This window comes from Ursus americanus, chromosome 8 (genome assembly GCF_024610735.1).
Source record: "Ursus americanus isolate L20-20 chromosome 8, mUrsAme1.1.p, whole genome shotgun sequence".
Classification (NCBI taxonomy): Eukaryota; Metazoa; Chordata; class Mammalia; order Carnivora; family Ursidae; genus Ursus; species Ursus americanus.
The window spans coordinates 80,282,253-80,295,278 of NC_142134.1; the positions used below are offsets into that span (position 1 = coordinate 80,282,253).

General features: G+C 60.2%; 1 protein-coding gene across 1 annotated transcript in view; it reads right to left on the minus strand.

Moving 5' to 3' along the window:
- ABLIM2 (actin binding LIM protein family member 2) overlaps positions 1-13,026 on the minus strand; it is a 147,372-nt gene that overhangs the window by 64,746 nt on the left and 69,600 nt on the right. The window contains 2 exon segments of the mRNA XM_087864312.1: positions 301-359; positions 3,360-3,447. Of these exon segments, the coding sequence (XP_087720438.1) occupies positions 301-359; positions 3,360-3,447 (147 nt within the window).

A 13,026-nucleotide genomic window follows, 5' to 3' on the forward strand; every position in this document is an offset into this window, starting at 1 on the left:
AAGGACTGAGACTGAGAGCAATTTGGGGTCCCTCAACCTTGCAGTTGATGTCCCAAGCGTGGACGGTCTGTCACAGCTGTCCCCAAACTTTTGTAGCCCTCATGCCCTGTGGACCCATGGACAGGTCAGCGGGCCAGGAAAGGGAGGCCCTGAGATGCCCCCGGCCCAGCTCGCACCGTCCTCAGCACCCCCAGGCCTCATGCCACCTGGCCCGTGCAACTGGCCTGCGAGCCGACAGCCGCGGGTGGCCGCACACGGGCGCCAAAGAACGCACTGGAGCAAGTAGTAAGTTCCACCAACCTTGTTTCTGTCTTCAGTCCTGGCGGCTTGTCGGCACGCTGGGTGCCAGATGGAGGAGCCTGCAGACAGATTCCCAAGAGGGAGGGCTCAGTGTTACTTCCCACGACGCAGGGGCTGCGCAGGCAGTCAGAAGCGGGGGGCTGGCAGTCCGCACGTGGGCGCTCTGTGCTGGAGTGGGTGCTGGGCCCGGGGCAAGCTGATCGCCGCCAGGCACCAGGGGCTCACAGCCCAGTTTGGGGGGCGGGGGTGTACAGAGCACGGGAAACACTTCACGTGAGCCAACTGCCCCATGGGGCCTGCACGGGGTCCCGGGGCACCAGGGTGTCCCGAGGAGGCTTCTCAGAAGAGGGGTGTCAGGCGGCTTCTCATTCAGAGGCGGGGGAGAGAGGACAGGCTGCCCACGGGTGTGGGGGCAGCAGCCAGGCCCAACCACGCACACACTGGCGCTGGGGCTGGGGCCGGAGCTGGGGTGGGAACCAGCCTCGGGAGCAACAGCTGTGGGGCGAGAGCTCTCGGCCGGGAGGCAGGAGGGGGAACCTCAGGTGGGAACCGGGCTGTGGGGTGAAGAGCAGGGCCGGGGGGCCGGGGGCCAGGCATGAGCCTCCCGCACTGAGCCCGACCCTGTCACTGACTCCCTGGGTCCCGACCCCTATGCTGCCTCGGTTTCTTCAGCAGCCAGCACGGCCCCACCACCCATGCCCACATCCAGCACCAGCAAGATAACAAGGGCACCGAGGGCCCCACGTGCCCGCCTTTTCCTAATTCACACTCAAGCGCTCCAGGTGTCGGATTTTTCCCATCTGCAAACAGGGCCGAGAACGTCCCCGCTCCTCAGGCCGGCGGGAGAACCCAGTGAGGTTAAACCGGGGTAGTAACACGCCGGAACGGGGCCTGGTGCGTCGCGGCTTGCGCGTTAGCTGCTTACCGCGGTGTGTCTAGCGGGGGTGGGCTCCGCGCAGGTCAGCCCTCCCTGAGCCCCACCTTTCCGGGCCCTGCTCTCCCTCCGGGGCCTCCCTGCATCTCAGCCTGGCCTCCTCGCCCCCTCAGCCGCCACGGCTCTGTGCCTAGGTCCGTGCCCCATCGAGAAGCGGCCATGTCTGTTCTGCGCCCGCACCCCCGCCAACAAGCCATGCAGGGCCTGGCACATGAGGGGCACTAAAGAGTGTGTGAGGGAAAGAGTGACGTCCTATTTCTTGCTTGCCAAGCCCTCACGGTCACACGAACTAACGCCCAGAAGGGGACTTTATTACTGCCCCGTTCTGGCAAACTGTCTGCATCACCTGGAGCTCCTGGGAGACCACGATTAAGGGGTGTGTGTGTGTGTGTGTGTAAAACATGCATTTTAGACAACTCTGATTACTGAAGTAATAGGTACATCACTGATATTCCTTACTAAAAATTAAAGGCACCCAACAAAGTGTAAATAAGAAAATTAAAACCACTGCTAACCTCCTAGCCACTCTGCTCGGGCCGCTTTCCAGCGATCCGTGCATTTTTCAGAGAATGTGGATAAGGTTGTACAAACCTCGTTTGATGTCCTACGAGTTTTGTTCAAAGTGTCTAGAACGTTTCCCCCACACAATTAAATACCAGAAGCACAGCCGTGAGGGCTGGGTCCCATCGCCCCGCATGCAGGGAGGGGGATTTACCCGTCCCTCGCCTGCTGGCTGTGGCGTTCCATTTCTGGAGTCACGCTGGGGTTCCGGGGCACACAAGTCCTAGCACACCCCGCTCACTGAAGGACTTCCTAGAAATGGAGTCTTGGCTCCAAGGGCGCGGGCATTTTCAAGGCTCTCGATGCACACTGGTAATTTCCCAGTTTTTGCCACACCGGTCAGGGAAGAGGCCCATTTCCTTGATTCCTCACAAAGGGGATGCGACCTTCCCTTTAGTCCTTGTCAACCCCATGGGGGAAAGAAGACTTTCATCTGGGTCTCCCTGATCATGACGAGCAGTCACAGCTCCTCCCCTGTATTTACTGGAAGGTGTGCCCCATGGTTGGTGGTGCTGGTGGTAGTGGGGAGGGGGCTGCCCCACGTCCTCGAAGGCCGTGAGGCTCACTGGGACCCCTGCTCTTCAGAGCTTCAGCTGTATGGGATTCGCCTGTCGACACCTCCACGGAGTCCCAGCATCCAGGTGGACCAGGCAGGTCTCAGGGTGTCCAGGCCGGGCGGGGCCAGATCCCCCACCCCCGAAGCCCTGGGCAGTGCTCCACGGTGCGGAGTTGAAAACCTCCGACCCGGGTCCACCCCTTGGCATACCGGCTGGGAAATCTGAGGCTGGGAGAGGGGATGAGACTGGCTTCCATATTCCACAGAAAGTCACCGCAGGACCTGCTTAGAAACGGGGTGCCAGCCACAGCCCAGAGCCATGAAGAACATCTTTGTTCCCAGAGACTGGGTCTCCCTTGATGGCGAGTTCCTGTCCCCATGCTGCGGCTCTAGCGCCATTGTGCAGGGAGTCAGAAAGGCTTGAAAGCACTATTTACAGTGGGGGTGATGCCATGGGGGGCCCCCTCCCACCCAGACATCCCAGTGACAGAAGGAGGGGTGCAAAGGACCCCTTTCATGGGCTCTCGAGCAGAGACTCAAGGAACAAGAAGGGACACCGGGGACAAGGCCGGCCTAGCTGATGTCACCCCACGAGGCTGGGCTCAGAAAGGCAGGCCTGTGTGACACACAGCCCCAAGACGACTGTGCCATGAGGTCATGAAACAGCCGGTGTGTGGCTCTCCCATCCGCTAGCCCTGCTCGGCCCGCCTCCGGCTCCCTGCACACAGACGGCTCATTGAATAGAACAGTGGCTGAAGAGATGGGGGCTCTATACCCAACCCCTCGTCTTGGGGGGGTGCCGAGCAGCCCTGGGCCCACCTCCATGTCCAGGCCGTCACCAGGTCCCATGACTCTGTGTCCCACGTGCTGCCACGGGGCTGGGTGGGGGGCTTCCCAACGAGCGAGGTGACACAGGCCACCCACCAGGTCCCACCCAGCATGTGGGACAGGCCCAGGGGATGTCCCTGTCTTGCCCAAGGGGACTGGGCAGCGGCATTTTGTCCTTACCTTGAAGATACATCTCCTCGCCTTCCGCAAACATCCGGCCGCAGCGGACGCATAGCGCACACAGCGGGTGGTAGTGTTTTTCTCCTGCCTGTGAAGACAGCAAAGCAGAGGTGTTGCTGCCAAAGCTAAAGGGGCCACGGAAGCAGCCACACTTGGCCGGTGGGTACAGCACACCCACATGCGGGGTTCTCGGGGGATACTGAGTGTGTGCCACGTCCCGTATCCATCAGGGGCTCGGGACAGCACCCGAGAGAGCCTGCGTCCGCTGGGTGCTCCCAGACTGCCCAGGGTACTGGTTGTGGAAGCGGGCCACATGTGCCAGGGCCATGTGTGCTGGGGCCACGTGCGCCGGGGGCCACATCTGGGAGCAGAGACGCAGAAGCACAGCACGACCTCCGGGCGAGCAGGGGTGTCACCCAGCTCCTCCACTCAGTGGTTGATGGGTCTGCTCCCTCACGGGGCAGGGGGCCAGGTCCCGTCTGTCTCTGAACCAGGGAGCGGGGGCAGCAGGGAGGGCAGAAGGAGGCCAAAGCTAACCTGATCTCCCCAGGTGAGGCACCGGAGGGATGGGCCGTCTTACACATCTCCGTATTGCTCAGATTTCTCAATTAGCATTTACTGTTTTTAGAATCCTTAGCATTTGTTAAATTAGGCGCAAAGACTAACACGGACGTCACATGAACTAACGCCACTGGCTGGTGTGGTGCAGTTCTGGGCGGCACAGAAGAACCTCGCAGAACTACCGCACTCAGCACCGTCCATGCCACTACTGTCAGCCTCGGGGTAAGGTGGCGGCGGCTGGCGTTCACTCTTCCTGGAAATGGGAAGATCCGACCACCGCTTCCCGAGCGTGTTAGTACCGCCACGTCCCGGATGAGCACAAGCGGGGGCAAAATGCACACATGCCTCTCACGATCCTCCCCTCACCACCGAGCCATCGGTGAACACCTGCCCCCAGGTGACCCCGTGGTGGGGAGGGGGGATCCCAAACACGCTCCCGTCCCGCGTGATGTGCCCCGTGGCACGGCCACAATGCATCCGGACGAAGGGATTCTTCCCGGGGAGCGCGAGGATGCTATGTCTGTAGTCCTCCCGCCTGCTCCAGAGGCCCTCCTCCCGTTCCCTCCGCCGGGAGCACCTGCCCCGCTCCGTCTGCCCGGGGCCTCCACGTTCTCTATCACAGCTCAAATGCCGCCTCCTCCGGAAAGCCTCCCGGGCACACGTCCCTCATCTGGGCTCCTCACTGGACAGGGAGGCTCTCGGGGGCCGGGCCTAGCTGGGGCCACTTCAGGAACCGCTAGTTGTGGGGATCTCCCCGGTAGCAGGTTACAGGGCAGTGCCGGCCCAGGCAGAAGGAGGGCAAAGTGGTCATTTCGGCGACTTTAAACATTGCAACTTCTGACCTGTCCTTGTGCATGCCTCACCCAGGCCCCCTTCCCACTGGTGGGGGACACCCCCACGACTCAAACAGCAGGAGTTCTGGGACAGCCACTTGGAGGAGAAAGCACGCCCTGAGGGAACACAGACCCTGGCGTCTACACGGGGTGTCTACACCTGAGTAGGAGGAGAGAGAAAACCGTGGGGATGGTTTCTAAGACAACAGGCTTGAAATCCCAACCACATGGAGGAGAATTAACACAGAGGGAAGATGCAGCCCCAGGCCGCTGGGAGGGGCCGGCCCTGTGTCCTCGGTCTGCCGCCATCGGGGAACCACTCCCACCCAGACCTGGCAAATGCCCCGAGCCCCCGAAGAAAACGGCAACTCCACCACCATTTCCGCAGCTCGAGCCAAGGCCCTTTCACATGCCACCCTGTCTTCAGCCTCCAGAGGCCCTACGAGCTACATTAGTACCCTCATGTTCCACACGGTGCACAGAAAGGTGGAGGGAGCTGAGAAAGGTCACACAGCACAGGCTGGCGGAGCAGGACTGGAGCCCAGGAGTGTGGCCCTTGGTGGCCTCCCAGCCCCGGGCCTGGCGGTCCCGGCTCCAGGGTGCTGTCCCCAGCCTCCCCGTGCCCCAGCCCAGGCCCCGGACCACCCATGGGGAGACCCCGAGACACCCAGGAGGGAGGAAAGAGGCAGACCCCGGAGAGCACAGATTCCATTCGCACAAAGTGCAGAGCCAAGCAGACGCGTCCCCTTCACTGGAGTCAGGGGGGGCGGGGGGGTGTCCCGGGGGCTGGGCACGTTCTCTGTCTTGATCTGAGTGCTGGTTGCACAGGCCTGTCCGTGTTGTGGACACTGACCACACTGCACACATAGGATTTGTGCACGCCTCTGTGTGTGTGACAAGCCAGCAAGACCCACAAAGCGGATTGATGACCAAAAGTACGAGCTGAAACTTTGAATCTCTTAGGAGAAAGCGCGGGCTGCATCCTCCAGCCCAGGTTTGGCAGCGCGTTCCCGGCTGGGACACCAAGAGCAGGAACAGCAGCAACAAAAATAAAAGTGGGAAGACAGCCTGGAGAGCGGGAGCAGACATGTGAAATCCTAGACCCAACCAGGGCTTAGCATCCAGAGCACAGAGAGAATTCTTACCGCTCAACAACAGAGACAAACAGTCCACCTAGAAAGTGGGCAAAGAACTCGAATAGACATTTTTCCAAAGAAGATACACAAGGGGTCAAGGAGCACATACGAGATGCCAGACGTCACCGTCACAGAGGAAGGGCAAGTCCAAACCGCCATGAGACGCCCCTCCATGCCCATTAGGGTGGCCGTAATCAAAGCAAGACCCAAGGGACAGTGCATGTCGGCGAGGACGTGGGGAAAGCAGGCCCCTGTGCACCTGCTGGAGGGAATGCGGGCGTGGCCACCAGCACCTGGGAAAGAGACGCAGTGACAACCGGACCCAGCGGTTCCACTCCTGGCTGGGAAACAAATGGAGACAAGAGGCCGGCAAAAACAGCGGTCTGCACAACTGGGACGTGAGTGTCCAAGTCAGCCATTTTCACAGTGGCTCCAGGGTGCAAACGGCCCCAGATGGCCCCCAGGGGATGAGCGGGTAAACAAACTGTGGTCCGGCCGCACAGCAGACTATCCTTCAGCCTTAGAAAGGACTGGAGTCCCGACACGTGGGGCCCTGGGAAGTCCTATAAGGACGTCAGTGTCCTGTAAGATGGGCCACCAGAGCTCTGTCTCCGCCACGACGGACACAGGGAGAAGGTGGACATCTGCGGTGCCGGCAGCAGGCCCTCGCCAGGAACTGAAGGGGCCGGGCCGGCACCTGGATGGCGAACTTGCAGACCCTAGCACAGGAAGGACGCTACCTGGGGCTTCGCACGCAGGGCCCAGAATGGCTGCAGCGGCTCCAGCAGACTAAAACCCACTATAGAGTCCAAAGTCAAAGCACCCTCGCTCCTTGTATCGGGCCCCATGGTCACTCCCGCCCTCTCTCCCGGTGGCCACAGCGACCGGACATTCCACATCATCCAAAGGCTGCTGCAGCCCCTGCCCTTTCAGAGCCTCTTCTCCCCATCCCCATGCACTACAAGCCTGGAGCATCAGCAGCTGGGGTGTGGTCTGTGCAGCCCCCCAGCACCCCCCCCCCGGGCAGATGGCCCAGCCCCGCACCAGGTGGGTCTCAAGATGGCTCAGATTTCTAGAGAATATTAAAAGCTCATGAGCTTCTGCAGTGCGTGGTTTTAAAAAGATGTCTGTGCCTCTGACAAGTGGCTGTCGTCTTTAGTAAGACAGAACAGGCTCATTAAGAACGCAGGGACGCGGGCTCCAGGCGCCTAGAGCAAGGGCTGCGCCTTATTCAGGACCAAGTCATCACGGACAGACTGGAGCACGTCGCACCGCTGACACGCAGGGCGCAGCCAGCACCAGGGACTTGGGGCAGGGTGTCCGGGCTCCAGAAACTCCCACCCCCCCACCCCGTACCCGGCCATGGGCAGCACAGAGGGACATGCCCGGCACATGGGAGGCAGGCGTCCCGTCATCTGGGGTCCCTTCTGCTCCCTGGACAACAGGCTGTGTCCCCCGATGCTTTCCATGTGCTCCGCTGGACGCCAGGCTGTGGAGGGCTGGGCAAGTGCCACTGCCGCAGCCCCCCGCCCAGGCCGGCCAGCTCCTGGGGGCTGCTCACGTGCCTCCACCGGCCCCGATCAAAGCTTAGTTTCCCTGTTGAATCCAGATCCAAAAAGACCTCATCACCAGCACGTGCCGAGATGATTACACGTACCCTGCAGCTGACCAGAGCCTTCGGCGGGAGCTGTGCCGCTGCCGCGGGGAGCGTCTGCTGCCGCGGCCTACAACCCCCTGGAGAGGAGCCCCTCTCCTCACCACGCAGGGCCCTGCAGGTGAAGCACTGTGCGATCGGCAGCCCCCTCCCCAGAGCCCCTGACCTCAGCCCTGCCGCTGTCCCCATTGCTGACCCCATGTGTTCACTCTCGGCGTGGGGTCTCTGCCGCGTTGCCAGGCTGGCAGGCGCTCTCTCTCTCTCTCTCTCCCCTTCTCCCACCATTGAGCTCTCTCTAGGGCGTGTCGCCTCGTCCTCCCCGGTCCCCCAGGTCCCAGAGCAGACCCCACGCGGAAATGCTGTCCTATGTTCCTAAGTGGTCCCTAGAGCACATGATGTCGCTAAGAAGCCCCCGCAGCAAAGATGTCTGCTCCATGCCCTTGTCCCAGCCCCTCAAACCCAGAAGACCAGGGAACGCGGCTCGCCAGTGTAGACGCTGTTACAGACCAATGGGAAGGGTCAGGACCCAGGTTCTGATTCGTTGTCAGATGCACAAGCAGGGCATGGCGTCAGGCTGACAGCACGTCCGTGCACTCCTGTGTCTGTGTGTCTGTGTGTCTATGTGTATCCATGTGTGTGTATGTACATGTGTATATCTGTGTCTGTGTGTGTATCTGTGTGTCCGTGTGTGCCTGTGTGTGTAGGTATGTGTAAGTGTGTATGTCTGTGTGTCCGTATCCGTATGTATATGTGTATATCTGTGTCTATGTCTGTGTGTCTGTATCTGTGTGTCCGTGTGCATCCGTGTGTGTATGTGGGCGTGTATATCTGTGTGTATGTGTGGATATCTGTGTCTATGTCAGTGTGTGTCTGTATCCGTATGCTGGTGTGGGTGCGTGTGTACCCGTGTGTGTATGTGGGCGTGTGTATCTGTGTGTGTGTGCGTGTGTGTTTATCTGTGCACGTGTACACACAATCTAAAACGGTGAATTCTAAATCCTAACAATAGTTAGTCTGGGTGATGGTGTTCATTATGGATGCTTTTTCAGTTTATTTTATGATAAACAGGTATTCCTTCCGAATATGTTTTTTTAAATAAAGACATTCATCAAATTACAAAAAGAGAGAGAGAAGTTGGGGCCTTGGCAAGTTGACCTGTTTCTGTCCTGAGGAAATGCCTTTATTTCTTCAGAACATGTGGTTTATTGTCTCCCAGCGATAAAAGTCATATCCGCTAAAGAGGGTAAAATGGAGTGCCCAAAGGAAGACCGATGTCCTGTAGCCCCAGGGGATGGTTTATTTGAAATGGAGACATGTTTAGGGGCTGCCTGACCCAGGGCGGAAGCTGCCTGTGTGGTCCCCCTCCCACCAGGGCTCCTGGGTGGTGGGGGGTGCAAGCAGGGAGCCCAGCCACCACCAGCCCGGGACAGGGCACACAGTGAGTGTTCAGAGGGTCTGTAGGTGAGGGGTGGGTTAAGGAAGAGAGAAGAGAAGGCAGGCAGGGGAGAAAGAGAGGGAGGGAGGAATTAATTAGTGGTCCCAGAGGGACCCTGGGCTTCTCGTTACCATGGAGACAGCCGGGCTGCACCAGGCAGGTGGGGCTCCTACAACAGCACTGCAAGGGTTAAGGAGGGCAGGGCCCATCCCCGCCCCCGCCACTCCCACTCCCACCAGTGCAGGGAAGCACTCCTTCTAGCAGAGAATAAGGCAAGGGTGGGGTGAGTGTGAGCACTGAGCCAGGGACTCCCCCTCTCGCCCTTGCTCAGCACCCCCTTGTCAAACTCTGGGTCTAGTTGGTCTGGTTACACCGCTGTCCCTGGCAGACAACCGCATAGCCACCTTTCAGCTCTCTCCGTGGGGCATTTCCAGCCATGGAGCCCGCCATGCAGAGGACCGCCCCAGGCCCCCCACCTCTGCCCCCATCTCCCAGCCTTCCATCCCTCTCGGCAATGTGGGGGTGCAGACAGCCCCTCCTAAGTGCCCAGCAGACCCATGAGACTCTTCCACCTGCACCCCAGCATGGAGCAGGGTCCCCGAGACAGACACCCGAGACACGCAGGATCGGGGAAGACACCGAGAAGACGATATTTAGGAGTAACTAAAGAAGGGGGAGGAAAGGCTCCACCGTCACCACGGAACACATTTCATGGGCGGACAGGCAGGCGCTGCTGGCGGCCGGCATCAAGATGGCACTGTGCCCGCCACACACAGACGCAGCACAGCCTGATGGCTCCTGCTGGCGGGGGAAGGGGGCCTGAGCTGCTCTCCCGCGCGGGCTCCGAGGAGAGGGAAGCTCGGAGTGGGACAAGCATCTGGTGGGGGACAAAGCTTGGGGGGGTGACGGGTGCCTCAGGGAGTCTCACCTGGCCAATCTGTCCCAGCTCCCTGCAAGCCCACCCACCTGCAACCCAGCATGGCCCCTGCAGCCTCCCCATCGGCCCTCCGAAGAGCCTGGCCAGGCTTCCTACCTGCACGGGGTCCTCGCCACAGAGCTCAGTCCGATCGGCCAGCCCCCACAGCCCTTCTCCAGTGCCCGCTCCCCAGACAGGTCAGCTGGAACGGGCAGTGTAACCGTGAGGATGGGCACCCTCAGCCTTCAGCCAGAGGTCTGGATCCTGTTCCTTCTTTTTCAGGTCCTGCCATCTGCCACCTGCTGCCCCCAAGAGCCCACTGCCGGCCCAGCGGGGCACCGGCACGCTCCGGGCCAAGTTCAGGTGGTGGCGCGGCGACGGCGGCTCCCCTCTGCGGAGTCGGGCTCAGCTCTGCCCGCCCGCAGCTGCCACCTCGCGAGGGGGATGCTCAGAGCTTTGCAGAGCCCGCCGACTCCACCACGCCAGGGAACTCGCCGAGGAGGCGAAAACAAAAGCATTAATCTTCCTGGGAGGCTCTTTATCCTCCACCACTGACGAGGAGGAAAATCCAGACCCGTTTTTCTCCTGTTCTTCATAATTACTCGGTCCCTTCCTGATGATAAAGCGGAGCGCACTGCAGGGGCTCCATTCACGGGCACCAAACCCCCACATGCTGTATTTGGTCCAGCGTCAACTATCAGGAGCACACGGGGCACATGGGGTCACCATCCGGGGGAGCCCGCTGATCACCTGGTGACGATAACGAAGCCCCCAGCCCCCAGTATTTACCACGGGGCCAGCCCTGAGCTGGGGGACACTTCACAGACGATGTCTCACTGAGTCCCTGACGTACTGGAATGTTCTCTTGCTCGGCACAGTGCGTGCTGAGGGCAGGCAGCAGGGTTGGGGTCAGGTCTCCCCCTCCGGCCCCCCAGGGTGCAGGGGTGATGCCGCGGTGGCCAGGAAGCAGGTCAGGCTAGGTCCACACACCTGCAGCAGCAACAGCTCAGCCCACCGGAGCCTGAGATGCACCCCACTTCCGGCCATCAGGTATCACATGGGGCACAGTGCTAAAACAGCACACACACTGACGTCCACACTCTGGGAGAGGCCAACGCTGGGGAAGGAACAGGCGCCAGGAGCCCGGGCAGCCCGGGTCCGAGTCTGGCTCTGCCACCTGCTAGGGGTGGCCAATGGCCCAGCACACATGTGTGGGGAGCCCAGGAGAGGGTAGAAGATCTGGAATAACCTTGCGGGAAACACGGACAAGTGGTTTGAACCACTGGCAGTGGGGCAGGTGGGGCCCTGTCCCTAATATTTATAGCGCCACGGGGTCCCGAAGAGTGTCATAGTCTCCGTCCACATATTCAGAGGATGTGGGTATCGATAATACGATCACCACCCAAGACAATATGTACAAGATGCCCGCAGACTAAATGCCAACAGCTTCATCATGGGACCCATACGCACAGATGGAGCTGAAGACCATGAAGACCCCACCCCATGAAGACCCCACCCGCGTGTAAGCAGGCAGCGCATGGGAAGTAACTAACGCAGGCGCTGCGGTCCACTCAACTGTCAGAAGGACCGGCATCAAGGGCGAAGGGAGTCACGGGAGCGAGTGAGGCCCCACGTTCTCAGCTGCAGACCAGCGCGGAGTTCATAGAGACTACACTCCCAGTGGGGCGGGGGCACCGTGCTCTGCGGGTAAGAGTGGAGATTAGGGTGACCTTTCCAGAAAGCACCTTGTAAGTGTCAAGACTCTTAAAAGGTTTATACTTGTTGACTGAGCATGCACATTTCAATGAAGAAATCTTAAGAAAAACTAGAAATGCAAAAAAAAAAAAAAGATGTTCATCACTGTGTTGTTTATTGTAGTACAAAACTAGAAAGTGGTGCTCTGTCCAACAATAATCAGCTTACTAAGTACTGGAACAGTCCTGCGACGGAATGTAATGCAAGACGGGCCACGCTGACACACGAGCAGCCTTGGAAACCCCACCCAGGCTGTCGGACCCCATTCACGTGCGCTGTGCGGAGAAGGGAAGTCCGTGGAGACAGGAGGGGGACCCGAGGGGCCGGGGCTGGGGCAGCATCCAGGGCATCCGGCTCTTGCTGAGGTGTTGGAAATGCTCTAGAGCGGACGTGCGAGGTGCATGTGTCTACGCGGATACCGGCTGCCGCTGAGCGGCCCATGCTAAGGGCTGGACTGTGCGGTATGTGAGCTATGTTCCAATACAGCTGTTTAACAGAAAGGCCCATCGTATGGAAAACACACAAAAAACAAAAACAGGGGAACTTGCTAAACCAGAAGCGTGAACTGGACAACCTCAGAATATAATGTTGTACCGACAGTCTGGCCTCCACTAGAATTACGTGGGGACGGAAAAAACTGGAAGGAAACCAGCCAAACAGTTCAGCTCCCTATGATCGCATTACCTCCCTCCCATGTGTGTTCTGCACACTCTCGCGGTCATCAGTGAGCGTGTGTTACACCCACCCTCAGGCCCCGCCGCAGAGCCTGGGCCCTCCCACTGGGCACTGGCCTGAGGGGGGTTCCCGCCCTGGGGATGAGGGGAGAGGCGGCCCTGCCCTGTGGGGTGGCTGTGACACCCCTACCCCTCTCCCCTTCCCACTGCCGGGGTAGAGGGCCGAGAGAGCTGAGAGGTGGGCCTGAGGCCCCCAGGCAGCTCTGTCCCCGCTGCTTGGAGGGACATCAAGGGTAACTTCGAGCGAAGCAGCCCAGCGCTCAGCGTACAATTCCGCCGAGGCACCGCGGGTGCCGATGATGTGCTGGGTACTAGCTGTGGGTGCAGGCAGGGCAGCAATCCTTGGGGATTCCAGGGGCACCCCCACGCGTCCCACTGTCCCCAGACTCCAGCCTCCAGCCTGGGCAGCAGCCCCACGCTCTTTGAAATGCCAAAATGACCCAGGCATTCCCGGGCTCAGAAGCCTTGGTCAGGGATGGGGGTGGGGGCCTGACAGCAGCATCCCCCAACCTATCCTCCCACCCCCAGAGGCCCCCCTGTGACCTGGTGGGAAAGGCTCCCAAGCCCTTTGCTGGGGTCAGGGCCCCCCTCCATTCCCTGAGTCACCTGTGCCTTCCCCAGGGTCATGGGCAGGCTCCAGCAC